Raw genomic sequence first — 18131 nt, forward strand, 5'->3', positions numbered from 1 at the left:
TTTCTGGTGGAAGCGTGGCCTCTTGCGCGGGTCGATCTCCTGTTATTGTTTCACACTTTTAATATTTCACTCTGAGAAGGGCTAACATACAGGACATGTGCTGTAGGTGTTTTTTTCCATTGCATTTGTTTGTGAGCTGCCATTCTCAAAATTTCGAGGAATAAATTTGTGAAGAATGAAAGACGAGGTATGAGGAGAGCACGTTGTTGGGCGAGTCGGTCGTACATACTTAAAGAAGGGAATTGCGCTAAAAAAGACACGGACGAGTAAGGACATGGACGGGCGAAAACTCGCGACTGATTTTATTCAGAAAGAACATAAATATATATATACCTAGATTCTTATTCAATCATTGCCTAAGCGCACATGCCAAGAACGTTTTCTCTTTCTTATACAAATTGATACTAGAATCGCTTACGCATTCATCACCTGACTTATCAATGTAAAAAGCCTCTGCAAGTTCACGTGCTACCTGGTTACGACTGCGCCTTAAGATTTTGGTTCTAGCCAGCAAAGGTTGGCATGCTTTATCAGGCGTAGCCAAAGGGCATGCGCCGCAATGTAAGGGCAAATTTGACCCTTTTTCGTTAACCATAGGAAGCTTATGTTCCCTTAGTCGTTCATTTATACAACGGCCCGTCTGGCCAATGTAAACTTTTCCACATGTCAGGGGAATTTCATACACAGCCCCGACCGAACACCTGACAAACTGGGTGGCGTGACGTTTCGTGCAGTCTCGCACGCATTCCTCGCCGGAGACAATCCGGGGGCACAAAGAGGCCAACTTGCACGGGGCAGAAAATACCACCGGCACACCGTAGCGATTGGCTACATTATTTAGGTTGTGGGAGACCCTATGAATATAGGGGAGAACCGCCGGTCTGGTCTTCGGTTGACCGCCACCTTCTTGAGGTGTTCTAGGTTTCAAGCTTTGCAGAAGCTTCTCTGCCACAGCAGCCACGACGGAAACGTGCCTAAGATAGTCAACTGTGGAAAGGGACGCCGAAGAAGTCGTCTCTTTCTTCAAAGACCATCAGCTGATGCTTCTACAGGTGGAAAAGGAGGGAGGATTTGCCGTGCTACCAAAGGGGATGTTTCACGACAAAGCCGTTGAGGCCGTCGGAAGGAACTTTGTCACCAAAAACGTGAAGACTTCCAAGGTAAAGGCTCAAGCCATAGAACTGTGCAAGGACTTGGCTTTAGATAGACTTTCAAGAGCTGTTAACAACTGTAAGCGCAATAGCCTAGAACTGTTTTTTACCGTGAAGACGCACAAAGATGACAAGCCGTTCCGGTGTATTGTGAGTGAAAGGGATACGTGGCAATGAGAGATTAGCTCTTTTCTCCAAAAGTGTTTAAGGAATTTAGTTATACAAGACTCTTTTGTTGTGAAGAATTCAGGTGATGTGGTGTCTTCCCTACAGGGTTCCTCATCTTTAGGTTACGCTGTCTCTTTAGACATAGAAAACCTGTTCTTTTCTATACCGCATGATGACCTATTTTGTGCAGTTAGGTCTTGCATCGACGAAAATGGTTTAGTAGATTTTCAGAATACTAGCGGCCTAACCGTGGACAATTTCATGAAGCTACTAGAATTTTATCTTGAGTCCACTTTTGTAACTTTTGACAACCATTTTCATGTTCAACGTCAGGGCATTTGCATCGGGTCTTGTGTGGCACCGGTACTGGCTAACATTTTCCTGGCCAGCATTGATCGTGATCTGGTGTGTTATTTGGACGACAAGATACTTCTGAGAGTATTTAGATACGTGGAAGATTATTTGGTGATTTTTAAGAAGCAACCCGGTTTGACGCACACGGTTACCATGCAAGAGACCTTATCTGTCTTTAAACGACACGGGAGGGGTCTAACCTTCACCCACGAATTACCTGAACAAGATAGATTGCAGTTTTTAGATATTAACATCACTTTAACACCGGATCACACGTGTTGGATGTACTCACCACGAGCCCGGAAAGACCTGTTGCCTTTTGAGTCCGCTCATTCTAAGACGGTAAAACGCACCATTGTTATGCTGTGCCTGAAGGAAGCCCTGCAGAAATCATGTGTTCACCTGGTAAAGGACAGCCTCAACAATCAGATTGGCAGGTTACAGAAGGCTGGTTTTCCCGTTTCCATCGTGGCTGCTGTGGCAGAGAAGCTTCTGCAAAGCTTGAAACCTAGAACACCTCAAGAAGGTGGCGGTCAACCGAAGACCAGACCGGCGGTTTTCCCCTATATTCATAGGGTCTCCCACAACCTAAAGAATGTAGCCAATCGCTACGGTGTGCCGGTGGTATTTTCTGCCCCGCGCAAGTTGGCCTCTTTGTGCCCCCGGATTGTCTCCGGCGAGGAATGCGTGCGAGACTGCACGAAACGTCACGCCACCCAGTTTGTCAGGTGTTCGGTCGGGGCTGTGTATGAAATTCCCCTGACATGTGGAAAAGTTTACATTGGCCAGACGGGCCGTTGTATAAATGAACGAATAAGGGAACATAAGCTTTCTATGGTTAACGAAAAAGGGTCAAATTTGCCCTTACATTGCGGCGCATGCCCTTTGGCTACGCCTGATAAACCATGCCAACCTTTGCTGGCTAGAACCAAAATCTTAAGGCGCAGTCGTAACCAGGTAGCACGTGAACTCGCAGAGGCTTTTTACATTGATAAGTCAGGTGATGAATGCGTAAGCGATTCTAGTATCAATTTGTATAAGAAAGAGAAAACGTTCTTGGCATGTGCGCTTAGGCAATGATTGAATAAGAATCTAGGTATATATATATTTATGTTCTTTCTGAATGAAATCAGTCGCGAGTTTGCGCCCGTCCATGTCCTTACTCGTCCGTGTCTTTTTTAGCGCAATTCCCTTCTTTAACAAGGTATGAGCACCAACTTCGGTGATGGAGAAGTGGTTGGATATGCGTGGTTTGGAAGCTGGTTAGAAATTCTTTTTGCCGAAGCAATGTCCAACACCGAGGCGGGACCGGATTTTTTGTGACAAGGGCTCCTTAATCTATCGCGTTAATATACACAGTAACAGTAGGAAGAAGTGCATTGATCCAAACACCCTTCTTGAGTGATGTCAGCCATCGGCCAATAGCAGTCATATAAGGGAATCTTGCATATGACAACATTGACAAGGCGCCAGCAGCTTCAAAATGGGTGAGGAGAGGGCATTGAAAATGGAGGCGACCGTGCTTAGCTTGTGAGCTCCACGCACAGCGTACAGCTGCGAAATTTGGCTGAGATGTTCACAGAAGCATCCGTGGCCTGTGTTTTTTCACTATCCCCTGGGGCGGTTCAGGACATCTTTACGTGTTTATAGATTCTGTTATATAGGCCGGAACATACAATGGCAAATACCCAGTTGCCCAGGAGTTGAGTGGCCTATAAGAATTTCAATAAAAATCAAATAACATGTTGAATATTACGCAGTCTTCTCTTAACAGCTGCGTGTGCTTCAAAACCAACTAGCTGACACTGTATATACACTTTTAATGCTGTGGAAATGCAGCGGAAGAGGAATCATGTGCCTCCCAGCTGCGCGGGAGAGCATATATACATAACAAATCAGCTTAAATAGCATCATCATCATCATCATTACATACTTATATCCACTACAGGATTTTCCCAGCAATCTACAATTACCCCTTTCTAGTGCCAGCTGACTTCATTTTGCGCCCGTGAGTTTCCCCAGTTCATCACCCACATTTTCTGCCATCCTCGACTGTGCTTCCCTTCTCTTGGCACCCATTCTGTAACTCAAATAAATCACCAGTTATCTCTTTTACGCATTACATGTCCTGCTTAGCTGCGTTTCTTCCTCTTAATGTCAACTGGAATATTGGTTACCACCATTTGCTCTTTGATCCAGACTGTTGTCTTTCTGTCTCTTGATGTTATGCTTAACATTTTTCATTCCATTGCTGGTTGTGCAGTACTTTACCTCATTCATGCCACAACTCAACGCGACACCAGTGGATTTCTACAAAGCCAACGCTTTCTTTAAAAATCATTATCAATGTATTTTGCTGGAACATATCACCGGAAACAATCCTGAGATCTGCTTTATGTAGTCAACACTTTTCGTAAAACGTGTTGGCAGACCACTCTTTAATTTACCCTACCACTGACAAGTGGCTCAAATTGTTTCTTTTTCCGGTATCAACCCGAATGCAGCACACCGCTACAAGAAAACCCACACATATTTTGGACAGAACACTCTCCATGCTTGCATGTTCGTACACTGCCCTCTCTGGTGATCAACCCCCTGACACCCTTTTGCAGCTCAAGTGCGTTGCAACTTCCCCCTCAAAAAATGTTTCTCCCCCTCGCGAAATTTCACAGGGCACATCTGGTTCATTATTTTCTGTGGAACAGCACACACTGCGTGGTAAAGGCACACACACAGCATAACCAAGCAGCATAGTGATGACAAAAAAGGAATGCCAACAGTATCTTAAATTGACGAGATGTTAGCAGGAGAAGTTCTGGACCCAACTCCCAATATGAAAGTGCATCATCCACTAGTCCTTCTCCCCCTTCCTTTCTTTTAAAAAAAATGGGCCTTTAAGTCTAAAAGTCATAGCTTGGATACGACAGATACCATGGCGAGGTTTGTGTGCAGCAGGAACGGGATAAGGAGAGCCTCCAAAACCACTTTCGCCATCTGGGTTACTTGAATGTGCACTAAAGTCACAGTTTACAAGCCCTTTCACATTTCGTCTCCATCAAAATGTCAGCACTATGGCAAAGGATCAAACTCGAGACCTTATGCTTGGCAGTGAGACACCATAGCCACTGGCACAATGAGAGAGCACACTTCTGCTTGCAAGGAGGCACCATTCTTGTGTACAGAGTGCTCTGCACAGCGATGTGACCTTGACCAAGCAAATTAGGAAAGGAAGAGGGCACTCACCGGTCACACCCTTTCCACTCGCAATGGTAGACTAACTTTGCTGCCTTGTGATGGTGGTGGTGATGGTGGAGGTGGTGATGACCAGCTACGGACGGCGCAGTCGACTTCTTCTCCACATCAACTGTTACAGTCTTAGACGCTGTCACAATGGGTTTCACTTCCATGGGCTGTGTGGACACTGGAGTCGACCCTGCCGCCACGGTCGACATCACACTCGTTGCTGACGTAGAGTTTGTCGCCACCACTGTGGTAACAGTTTTTGAGGAGTCCATGGTGCTCAAGAGTTTCACCAGGTTGGGCTGCGGAACCGCTGACGAAGTGGTTGCGACCACCCGCACCATCTGCGGTGTCGCTGAGGAGGCTGATGTCTGCAGCTGTTGAGGCACCTTTTGCACCATGGCTTGGTGGGCACAGGTGTGCTGAAGCACACCACCTTGTTGCTGAGTTGTACTGTGCTGCATTACACTTTGCTGGATCACTCCCTGCTGGACAATGACGTGCTGCGCTCCTGAGGTCGCCTCTGTCCGTGCCACCACAATTGCGGACTGCTGCTGTTGCTGAGGGGCAGGCACCGCAGCTGCGGGTGGTGACGCTTGCCTCTCGGTTGAGTCGCTAACTTGGAATGTCGCCTCGCTCGAGTCTTCCAGTCGGAGCCGCTTTGCACAACCTACGCCGCTGCCATCTGGCTCTGCCGTTCGCTTCAATGCCGACGAAACAGCAGCATCCACGCTGGTGCGGGAAATCACCTTAGACGCACTCTCCACCGACCCCACAATGTCCTGAATCGGTGACAGGTCTGACGAAGTTGTCATCTTCTCCACGGTGCCTGTCCCATTGGTCACTGCCATGCCACCATCATCCGATATCACCATTGCGGAAGAGCCATCAGTGTGCTGCACCATCTCGTCTTCAGCACTTCCATTCTGCAGCGTCGCGGATTCCATAGCCAATGGCATCTTGCCCTTATCTAGAAGACCATTGAGGAGCGGCGAGCTCTTGTACACTATGCTCTCAACAGGTTTTGTTTCTGTGGCAGTTCCAGAAGCGGAGGTTGTGCTCGGAAGAATAGCAACGCACTTGTGGGCTGTCGTCGTTGTTGTTGTCGTAGTCATGGTCGTCAAGTTGCCAGTTGCACCATTCTCTCCAATGTGGTTGTGCACAGGGTGATCCGCACTTGTCACAGATGCCTGCTGTGTGGAAGGGGGCAGTTCTTGCTTGCACTCAGGAGGCATCGATACCTCCATGACGATGTCTCGCTGGAAGCCGTTGGGTCGGGTGGACACTATAAGCGGTCCCCTGAAGAAAGAAATGAAGAAAACACACTCCACACTTGAACTTTAAACTCACCGAAGTTGGTTTCCTCAGTGTTCACAACTGTCTACACCTTTCATTGAACATGTTGCTTCAATATGAATGTACTTCTACAAGTACTTGATATCACCTATTGAAACGGATGATTGAATGGTGAGGTTTAATATCCCAAAGCAACATCGGGGCTATAAGAGGTGCTGTGGTGGAGGGTTCCGGATAAATTTTGACAATCCAGGTGTCTTGAACGTGTACCTATATTAATATACATGAATGTTCTTGCACTCTGCCCCATTGTAACATGGCCGCCGTGGCTGGGAATCAAATCTGCAGCACCATGCTCAGCATTAAAAATATTGTAGTCCCTTAAAGTATTCATTCGAATATAGGTCAACCTATTTTCTTGCGAAAACATTACCCAAACTAATCAACTTATATTCAGAACCAAAGAATATCAAGCTATAATTACGAGCAAAGCTTGCAAAAGTACCAAGCTAATGTAGTTAGGCCATTGAGCCCGCCATAAGGTCAGTCTGGAGACTATCCAGACCGGCTCTAAGAAATGCTGCATGTCAAACGCACTCGACAGCACCGAGGATGATGACGTCTTTTGGAATGCGGAGAGCTCTTAGCGAGCATGCTACCAAGAAGACTTCTTTAGCAGTTCCGACAAGGATGCAGCTAGTGATATTGACTAGGGAGAGTTAGTGCCAAGCTCACAGTAAATAAAGGTGTGTCATGGTCAATGTTTTTTTGTTTCTCCAGAAAGGTATGGGTCAACCTATGCTCGAATGTATAGGGGTCGACCTATATTCACGTTTGACCTATTTTTCACTAAAACGGTTTTGGAAAGTTCTGACGTCTATTCCTCTCCGGATATTACAACATAAATAAGCTAAATTACCCTAAGTCAAAGATGCTGAGTGAACTAAAATGCAAGTGCTTAAGGCCAAGGCATCATAATACCATAGCTGCACAAATCCAATGCAAGATAATTTTTTGGTCGAATTACCAGCTTGAGAATTACCTCAAGATATTTTTAGAACCTTAGCTTTGAATACTAATGGCAGCTCACTCACCTGGCACCAGCATTGATGGCATTGGCTACGGCTTGGCTCCTTGCCAGAAGAGTTGCACCAACAGCCCCAGCCGGCAGCTTCCCTTGCGGTCGCACAACAAGCATCCCCGTTGTGATGCCCGTGGCAGAGTTAGGCACCATGACGATGGTGGCCCCCGGTGGCAAGCCGCCACCCGAAGCCAAGCTTGCAGCCAAAGACGTACCCTGCGCCATGACCGGATTCGAAGGCAGCGCCGAACCCACAACCACCGCAGAGCTCCCACCCAAGTTCGATGCTAAATTTGGAGCCATAACGACAGTCTGGTTGGAACCCGTGCTTAGGTTCGACGCCAGCGCAGAGGATCCAACCACCACAGTCTGATTCGTGGCGAGGCCAGATGCCAGGTTGGAAGTCACATTCGACGCCAGGCTCGTGGGTAAAGTCTGTGCCAGGCTGACCGCAGACACTGATGATGGTGCAGAACTCTGGGCAGAGGCAATGGCAGAAGCCAGAAGAGGTGTTGAAACTGGCGTTGAGAATGTGACTTGTAGAGGCGTCTGGACAGACATTGACGTCTGGACCGAGACGGCTGGCACCGAAATGGAGGCTGGAACCTGCCCAGTTGGTGCCATGGATACCACAACCTGTGGAGGTGCCTGGACCATGGTGGCTGGCTGTGCAGACTGAATCAACATCGGACCCGCTGCAGTCTGAACTTGAGTCTGCAACGGCGCCTGGCAGATTTGGGTCGGCACCTGAACCTGCACTTGGTGTGGCTGAACTTGAGTCTGCATGACCGGTCCCGTGTGAACCTGCACCTGTTGCTGGAACTGTGTCTGTACTGCAGGTGTTGTCGCAACCTGCACCTGCACCTGCTGTGGCTGGAGCGCCGAATTCGGAACCTGCACCTGAACCTGCTGTGGCTGAAGTGCTGCACTCGAGACTTGCACCTGAACCTGCTGCTGCTGCTGAAGGGTTGAAGTTGGGACTTGCACCTGAACCTGCTGCGACTGAATTGCTGAAGTGGGAACCTGCACCTGAATGTGAGGCTGTGTTTGAACCATGGCTGCGGGAACCTGCACCTGAATTTGCCGTTGCTGTGCCTGCACTGTTGGAACCTGGATCTGAAGAGGTGCAGATGATGGTGGGAGCTGGTTTGCACCTGTTGCAACCTGTGGCGGAGCCTGGACAGTGGTGCCTGGAACTTGCACCTGGATTTGACCTTGCTGCACCTGACCTGCTGAGGTCGCAACCTGCACCTGTACCTGCTGTGCCTGAACCACTGAGTTTTGTACCTGCATCTGTTGCGCCTGAATCGCCGAGCTTGAGGCTTGTGCCTGGACTTGCGCGTGCAGCATGTGGGCCACCGATGTTGGAACTTGGACTTGGATTTGTGCATGTGGAGTTTGAGCTGCCGAGGTTGGGACTTGCACGTGGACTTGAGCCTGCTGTGGCTGGACTGTCGAAGCTGGGACCTGAACCTGCATTTGTGCATGCTGCGTCTGAGCTGCTGAGGTTGGCACCTGCACCTGAATCTGAGGCTGTGTGTGAACGGTTGGGACCTGCACCTGCACGTGCGGCTGGACACGCATGTGCAAAGTGGTCCCGGGACTCTGTACATGAGTTTGAGGCTGAACCGAATTGGGGACCAAAGCCTGTGGCTGCTGCTGGAGCTTGGCTTGAAGTGCAGACGTAAGACAGGTTGTTGCCTGCTGAGTGGTTTGGGCTGTGGGTGCAACTGCGGTTATGGTCGAGGCGGCAGCCACCGCCGCCGCCGCCGTGGTCGATATGAAGCTGAAAGACTGTGTTGTGACCACGGGCTGCTGCTGATGGTGTTGCGGTTGATGGGAGCTGACGGCGGAGGCTGGGTTCACCTCCCGTCGTACGGGTTCGGGTGCTCTGGTAGGTGTGGCGCTGTTGGCCAATACGGGTGTCCCGGCTGTCACCGGTGTCGCCTCTGCATCCGCACTTGTCGCCACCACCGTCGCCTGCTGCTGCTGCATTTGCTGCTGCCGCTGAAGGTTGCGGGACACCTGCAAGGCGATGCAGGTCGCGTAAGCATGGAAACCAGAGAGCCCAGATGTATTCGGGAAAACAAGTGGATAGCGTTCCGATGACAAGCTCGATACTAATAGGCACAACTTGTTCAAAAGTAGCTTAAAAACAAGTGGCATGTGTAAGTCAAGGAATACACCAAGAAATGTCTCATTTCAGTAAAGAAATAGCCCCTATAAACTATGCCTTTTGCACACTTTTTATTATAAAATGGCTATGCTAATATTTTCGATGTGCCTTGCTAAACTCTCGTGACTCCCAACCACTATGCTAAAACGGTCTATGCCACACTAAAATTTCGAACTCCCAAATGTTATGCTATAACTGTCTATATCACACTAAAATTTCCTGACTCCCAACCACTAAGCAGAAAGCCATACTAAAATTCTCTTTTATACGCTAAAATTGACTGGAGGGTCCCAGCAGGTCTATGCACTACAGTTGAACCTCGGTATAACAATGTTGTACATGCAGCCAAGAACTTTGTTTAATTGTTTATTTCTTTGATTTGAGGTTTGAAAGTCTCAGCATTAAAGCAACTTCACAAATTTCCAAAGCATTCCGGGTGGACAATATCTCCTTAGTAAGCATTTATAAAGAAATTGCAAGAAGGTTGGGCCATAATAGCACGGTTATGAGTGCCAGCACGTGCGGTGCGAATCGCACCGAGAGCAATGCATCGACGTGGCTAACGGCGTCCCAAGATTTGCGTGCGTTGTGTAACGTGGCGCCACAAATCTTGGACGCCATAGCTCACCGCACTTACTGCCCGCAGCTGGCGCCCACAAATTAAAAACAAAAGTGTAAAGAAATACAGGTATCGGTACTGAGTCAAAAATAAAAAAAAAGTCAGTTTCGCCAGAAAGGTGAAGCAGTGATGTGATAGCAAGAGACTAATAGGAACACGAAGTAAGATTTGTAGATTTATCGGTGTCACATGCGCTCAGGCAAACATTAAAGGATCTCACTGAATGAATCTGAACTTGCAGTCACAATGCGAGTGAGCGCTTCATACTGTGTCTCGGAAACATGAGATTATGCTACCGCCAACACTAGACGAGCGGGAATAATAAAATGTGCATGAAATGTGCATCCATTTCAGCTTGCCGTGGAGAGAGTACCACCTAGATCCATACAGCGCTTGGCCCGCGTGCAGGTGTGTACAAGGAGGAGAAGGCAGACATGCATGCGTTTCTGCTCTGCCTCCCCCCCCCCCAGCAGGTTCTTGATCATGTTACCGCACATCCACTCCATCCCCATTCTTCTCGCGCAGAAGGAACCGCCAGCTCTTGTGTTTCTCCAAGTTGTTTACCAATGCAACAGATGGTGCAGTGGTGTTTCATGCTTTATTTCCTGCCTACGCCATTTTTCCACTCGAACTTTTCATGCAGAAGGACATTTGAAATAACTTTTGCCTCGACCGACATAGTTTTTTGCTAGATTTATTTGCCATACAGGCTCCAAGTGCACTTCGTTAAATTGAAACTGTGTCACGAAGTGTACTTCGTTAAATCGCGAAAAATAAACACGGTTTTCAATGCAACTAAGATCGGGAAATGAAAATAGTTCTTTACATTGAGAATTTTGTTAAATCGAGGTTTGTTACGTCGAAGTTTGACTGTATAGTAAATCTTTCTGATAATAACAGCCAGCCCTCTATGCCAAATGTGTCCATGCACTATGCTGTAACTGCCCAAAAATTCCCCATACTAGAATGAGCGAGCACCACCCACCTTGTTGGCCAACAAGCTCTTGATGAGGTTGCTCGACCCGCCAGGGGCACCACCGGGTGGCGGCGCGGGAGGCGTACCCATGACCGGTGGTGCAGTTGTGGCCAGGGCCGGCGAAGGGGGCGGGGAAGCCTGGTTCCCTGGTGGAGTCAGAGCGCGAAGCGGTGCTGACAGCTGAGCCTTCAGGATCGGGCTGTGGCTAGACGCCGTGCCACCACTTGCTAGCGGTGTGCGCAGTGTCGTGGCCGCAGCTATACGAGGCCAGGTTGGGCACAGGGGAAACCGTAGAAGCCACGTTAGCAAGGCTTAAATCTTGAAGGGGCACTAAAGCAAAATATCAAGTTGAGCTAGATCGAAAGATTAGGCTTCTGTAATAACGAATTCGTCGTTCGCAACAGAAACGGAGCTTTTGGAAGTGAGAAAACTGCGAAAATGGAAAATTTGAGTGGCGCTATCTGTTGTCGACTGTGGTACTTCTCAAATGTGACCTCAACACTTTTTTATTCACAGAGACATCGCTTTCTCTGTTTACAGCCCGCAGCGACTACCGCGCCTGGTGGCCAGGGAAGCTCAAGTAACTGTATCTGGAATCCTGAACACAGGCAGAGCGACTCACGCAAGCAGAACACCTGCAGCTGACAAGCAGTACACTTTGCATACAGAGCTAAATGAAGAGTTTCTAAAAGACATAACAGCCACATAGAAGGACGTCACATGGAGATCACGTCAACTCCCCGGTCTCGGTGTGAGTGGTCCAAATGGAGAAGGAGCAGTGGGACCTTCAGCGGCAATTTCTTATGCAACAAAGTGTTATAACGGTACGCAGAAAACAGGATAACCTCACGTGCTGGAACAGAGGCGAGAAGAGACATACTAACAAAGAAAACGTACGATACGAATCAACTAAACAAACTTAACTGTATTTGACATCTACGTATTGCAAAGCGTTGCGCGAATCGTTACGCAAGAGGCAAGAGAGGCCGATGTGTGTCGAGCTGGTGGGGCTGGTGGGGCAGCCCGAGACACGTTTTGTTTTCCTATTGCAGAGTGTTTGAAGACGGCAATGGGAAACCGAAATGAAATCGAGCTGGTGGGCACAACACTGGATGCTGCAGAAGCAAAATGTGACGCTCACATCATGCTGCCGACTACAGGGAATGGCGGTGCATTTGGATTATCACCTGTTAGAAGCATGCAGTACGCTAGGTGAACATACGTGAAGATGCTTATTGCAATAGGTTTGGCGGCAAGTAGTCAATGCGGCATCGACGACCCCAGAGGTGATTTGCTGGTACCGGAATAACAAACTGCACGTGCCGGCATTTTCATGCGAGACAGGCGGGGGAGAATTGCGGCAGAGCTGCCGCAGGGAGCGGCTATATACAGTTGCCGACCGTTTATCGGACCTCACGGGGACTGCGGAAATGTCCGAATAAACAGGTGTCCGAAAAAGCAGATTAAGAAAAAAACATGAAATCCTTTATTTCCACGCACTTATTCGGGCTCAGCAGTAGGCCTGAAGATATCGTGAATGCGCCGTTGCACGCTGTTCCGTTTACGCGCAGTCAGATAAGCCTGAATCTCGGAGAGGGTCGTACGGTCACTATAGGTGGCTGAAAGCACAGTCACTGTTTGTGCACGCTCCGCATGCGACGGCAGCGTAGCACATGGTGCGTCATCTTCCGACTCAACAGTCATCATCCGGCGGTGCAGCAGAAACATGACGAATGATCTCGCCGTCGTCGAGTTCTGCGCATTTCAGTACAGCAGTGTCAGCACCTGCGAAACTGTCAGATGAGACGGTGTCCGGAATCGCACTGCAACCACTGCGCATGTCTCAGCAGAACATTTTCCGCATCAGTAGGGAGCACATTGGAAGGCGACACATCTTAGGCCTCCCGGCACCCACTTGCCGGCATTCCCCCAGCGCAGTCTGCGCGGGCACTGTCGGCACCATTAGACACTTGACGCGATGTTTCTGTATGCCGCGTTGGATCACCGGAACCTCGACACAGCAGACAAAGCAAACACCACCATGCCAACACCAGTCGCACAAACGAAAACCGTGGCCTACAGTCGCCTACTTGCAGCGTCGTGCGCGAAGAAAGAAATCAGCTGCTGGATTGTCTTGACATGGCTTACAAAGCTGAAACCGGAACTGCTGTAGAGCCACTCTATTGGACTGAACACAAATGATGATGATGAGCGGGGATTTGCAGTAGCGCCACTTCGTGGGGCAGCAAGGAGGCTCCGTTCAAAACAAAAATGGCGTTCAGCAAGTCGAACCATGCACCGGTCAGAGTCGGTGCATGGTGCTCTCGATCAAGTTGGCTCAAGGAGTGTCCAAAAAATCAGACGAGAGGTTGCAAGGTGTCCGAACTTTCGGCAGCTGTTACACATTATGGTCTATGGGGAGAATGGCGGTGCCGTGAAGCAGACCGAATAATCGAGCTTGTCCGAATTTTTGGAGTCCGGAAAATCGGTCGGCGACTGTACTATTCTCGATTGCACTTGCCTTGCGCATTTCCTTGTTTGCATAAGATCTAGTGGCCAGCAAACGTATATGATCACAGTTTGGCAATGTAGTGAATGTTATTGCGAAAAGCTGTGTTTTCTGCGAACATACAAACCCATAAAAAAGTAAGTATAACTTTATACTTTATTGGTTCAATTGTGTTCTCGATTGCGGACGTTGACACCGAGAGATCGTACGTAACGGGATTGTATCAATGACGTTCTATTGTACTTCTAGACGAATACTCTGTCGATCTAGGTCAACTTAATCTCTTTCTTTAATGTCCCTTTAGTAGGACACTAAAGACAAATATTAGGCCAAAGGACATTGTTAAAATACCTTTCCAGGAAACTCACAGCGCTTGTTTCGTGCCAGGACTTAGCATAAGAAAAACTGGATCTGAAGGGTCCGCATACCCTTAGCGCAGTTGATATCGTCCGCCCCTTAAGTGAAGAGCCATGACACTCTGCATACGCTATCATCACCCTTTACTGCTGTCGGTGAGTAAAATGGTGCCCGACAAGACGGTGCTAGTTTTCTGCACTAATGCAAATGTGCGGCTATGGAGAAACCGAGCCTGGTAGTCTTGCAACCCTTGATCTAGGGCAGGCAGGATCATACAGTTGGTTTTATTGGATTTCTTTAATTATGCAAGAGCCAGCAATATTAAGTAAAATCCGAGGCACTGATTTTTCAAAAGAATAAAGTAAAGGAAACGCATAAAATTAGAATTCTGAAACAATAAAAATCCTCATATTCAAGATAAGCACATAAAATTAAAAGTTTTCAGCACCATAACTTAAGAAGCATAAAGATTAAAATTTTTTAGTCAAAGAGCTCATTTTACTGACATCTTTTGAACTCGTAAAAGCTCTACCACATGCTGCACGTAAAGAAGGATGACATTTAGAAAATATGAAGCTTCGGAAACGACAAGGAGATGTTTTAGCTTGATACTAAAGATGGTCTCGAAAGTGAAGGCTTGGTGTCATCCACATTATCGCAACGTCATGCCACACAGCAAATATGCTGATGCCGTGTAGCAATAAGGTTACAGGTACAATGAAATTGCTCATAAAAAAGTAAGTGTTGCCCGCATTTATTTTTCAAGCTGCGCTTCAGCTGCAGAAATCACATGAATGGAGCGATCCACTTAATCATGATGCATGCAGATCCTCAGTGCCAAAACCATCACTGGTTCATGGAAAAAAGTACTGCAGTAAATTTATTACGAGGCTGCTTCAAGTAGTATTCCTTCATGTCCAGCCAGAATTCTATCAGACACTAGAACAGGCACTTAAACCAGAAGCCAGTCACGATTCTCCTCACCTTGTGTGCTGATGCTGAGGCAGCTGGTCACTTGAATGGGCACCGGTAATGGGTTGAGCCGCTTGCGGAGGCCGTCGTGATGAAAGCTCACTACGCCGTTCGCACCGTCCACCCGCCGGATGCCTGTCTGTGTGTACACCGCCCTGGAAGGTTTAAACGAGATCTTGCTGAAGAATAGAACCCCGAAACTTGCGTGGCAACCAAGGTCAGACTCAAACCAGTGCTAGAGTCACTCAATTTAGCAAAATTTCTGACAGGAGAATCTGCAAGTACTGCCGTGTTAGAGCTCAAGGAATAGCTATGCAATGTGTGCAATGCTTGTGCACGTGACTACTAAGAAATGCCTCACAATATCAGACAGCCCAAAACACTGCACAACAATCCAAGAGTTCGCCATTCACCTAACAGGCAACAATGCAGGTTCTAAATGCTCATAGCTTAAGTGTCTTTGTGTGAAGTTCCATACAATGGCCCACTATCATTAAAAAGGATTGTTGCAGAGAACAATGAAGTGACGTTAAAGTGACCCCGAAATGGTTTTGATGACTTTGTATAAACATACCGAGTTGTTAGCGTAGGTCTTCCTGGTCATTAAGTGACACATTTAAGTCCTCTGCGTAAAGCTTGTAATTTATTATAAGGTTTTAAAAATGTGCATCGCAATTGATAGCACCAGAGCTACTCCCAAGTTTACAGCCGCCCCATCCCAATTGATGTGTTCGGCCTAACTGACGTCAGTCGGGCAAGCTATCCGAGTGGCTACCCAGGTCGCATCATCAATAATTTTTCCAACTTTACGGTGAACAAATCTTGTTCGTAATAGTTGGAAGGTTGTTTGTTTCAATATAAAAAAATGTAACAAAGAGAACATACAATGACAATTTATCACAACATTCAAGCACTTCCGGCACACGGAAAGTGTCGTCTGCTTGTGTTACAACGTGCTCCGTGTTGATGCGAGCTGCGCGGTCAGTTTGTCTCGAGCCTTCTTTTAACAAGGACCATGGTTCGCCCTTGCTGCATTGCGGACTGCCAAAATAGCAATCGGCAATATGTCAAGCTGCAACAATGTGTTCCTCTGCCGTATACCACGTCCTGCATTCGGGTTAATGCCCTCCTTCACAAGCCCTTAATGCCCTTAATGCAAGTGCAAGTGGACTGGGCGTTTTGCCGGATGAGCGAAGGTGCAAATGTGAACAGCCTGCATGGTGCTGCCACCTGGTGGCACAGAGCTCAACCAGACAAACACACAGGGCTAATATAGCAGTAATCAAGTGTACTCTACTTTGCTGCTGGTGTAAATCATTAGCAGGAACATAATAGTGAGCGTCTTTAAAATGTTTTACACTTGGTAATATCAATAGTAGTTCTGTGTTTGGCTAGTTAAGCTCTGCGCTACCAGGTGGCTGCACTGTGCAGGCCACTCAGGCTTACGCTAAAGCCCCTTTAACACAGCAGTAGTAGTATGGAGGGGTATTAGTTTACACCTCCATCCATCTGTCAAAACGGCCAGCTTGCCTGCAGTTACCGGAATACTGGACACACTCAGTGCTGTGACAGAACGCCGCAGTGCACACTGCTTGAATAAAGCTCTCGCAGGGATCGACGGCTAGGCGGCTAGCGGAGTTATTGGAGAGCCTTCGTGCACCGGCTTCCAAGATAACTGGAAGTAGACGACACAATGTCGCATCATGACACAGAGCCAGAGAAGGTAGAACTTGTCGCTCATCATTCTGCGAATGAGTTGAGCAGAAAAAGCATGGCTAAGGATGAGGGTAACTTGTAATCATCCATTCCTCTCTTAATATGAGAGGCTTCACACAAATTGTGGTGCAAATAATTTACTGTAGCTGTACCCTGCACGTCTACAAGATTTGTCCAAATCCTCTCAGAAACCCTTGAAACAATGCAACACTGCAATGCAAAAGAGCACTTACTTGACGCAGCTGGCAAATGTTGATGCACTGATGACACTCTTCCGCCCTGCCTTACTGCAAAACGTCACATACTCCGCGTAGATGTCATTGCGTGCCACTGAGCAGCCTGGAGGAGCTGGCTCGTACATGGCACGCACCCACGTCCCTGCAAACGCCTCCGTGTCCATCGGGTCACTCTGCGGAGCCGCAGTCGTTGCTAGGCCCGGAGCGGCGCCACCTGCTGGCGGACCCACCCCCGGTCCGGGCCCTGACGTTCCCGTCACACCCGAAACAGCTCCTGGTGCACTCGGTGTTCCCACCATGCCTGGCCCTGCGCTACTGCCAGTGGCCACCATGGAAGGTGTTAACGGCGCCGACATCGGCAGCGGGGTCGGAGGGACGGTTGGGTTAACTGTTGTTGGAACTTGCGGCGGAGGCAGGAGCGGGTCAACCGTCTCGATGAGCTTCATGCCTTTCTGCGCAAGCGGTCCGTAGACCAGGGGGTCCAGGGTGAGCAGGCTGACCAGGATCCCCATGGACCTGTGGACCAGAAGCATGCGCTCGCAGGCATCGCGACCCAGCTCGCTGAGCATGTAGAGGGCCTCAAGCGCATAAATGAGGAGCATCAGGTCATGCACGGTGAGGAGCTCGAAAACACGGCGGCACAGCGGCGTGTCCAGCGCCGCCAGCAGGGGCTCCGCATTGCGTTCCTGGCGGCACAGGCGGGCCATGATGTCTAGGCAGCGCACGACCAGGTAGCGGTCCTGCGACTGGATGCCCTCACGGGTGAGCCGCAGTAGCGAGCAGGACCAGCGTTGCCGCTCGCCTGCCAAGTCCTCGTAGCAGTGGTCAGCCGAAGAGACTTCATCCTCGTCTTCCTCCATGGCGGGGTACAGCACCAACTTTACGTGCAAGAAAAGACATGAGAAGCAGGTAGCCATTGAAACACCTACAGCAAAATCTCAATAAATTTCTTGGGACCTCGAAGAATATTTGTATCTGAAATCTGTACGGTCCACAATCACAGCCCCAAAGTGAAGGTACAACAGTCTTGATTACTATTTATAGTACGATTACTTTCATTTGAAAAGGTCTTTAAGCCCTTTCTGAGCTTAATACCCTCAATTTGTTGAAACCCTGCAATCGTTTCTTAACCTACATTGCCAGCACTCACTTGTACGCTACACAGTCGGCGCTTATGGAGTGTGCAGTTCTCCATCAGGATCATGGAAGACCAAAGTTTCATACGCCGACTTCACCACTGTATGCCACAGCTGTACATTTATGAAAGGTCTCGTCATAAT

The 18131-nt window shown here is 48.5% G+C and overlaps 1 protein-coding gene across 1 annotated transcript in view; it reads right to left on the reverse strand.

Annotated features, from left to right (window-relative positions):
- Bap170 (Brahma associated protein 170kD) overlaps positions 1–18131 on the reverse strand; it is a 106600-nt gene that overhangs the window by 21592 nt on the left and 66877 nt on the right. The window contains exons 10-14 of the mRNA XM_075674251.1: positions 16849–17729; positions 14912–15054; positions 11071–11318; positions 7304–9315; positions 4917–6212 (exon numbers count right to left, since the gene is read on the reverse strand). Of these exons, the coding sequence (XP_075530366.1) occupies positions 4917–6212; positions 7304–9315; positions 11071–11318; positions 14912–15054; positions 16849–17729 (4580 nt within the window). The remainder of the gene's footprint in view (positions 1–4916; positions 6213–7303; positions 9316–11070; positions 11319–14911; positions 15055–16848; positions 17730–18131) is intronic.

This window comes from Dermacentor variabilis, chromosome 11 (assembly GCF_050947875.1).
Source record: "Dermacentor variabilis isolate Ectoservices chromosome 11, ASM5094787v1, whole genome shotgun sequence".
Classification (NCBI taxonomy): domain Eukaryota; kingdom Metazoa; phylum Arthropoda; class Arachnida; order Ixodida; family Ixodidae; genus Dermacentor; species Dermacentor variabilis.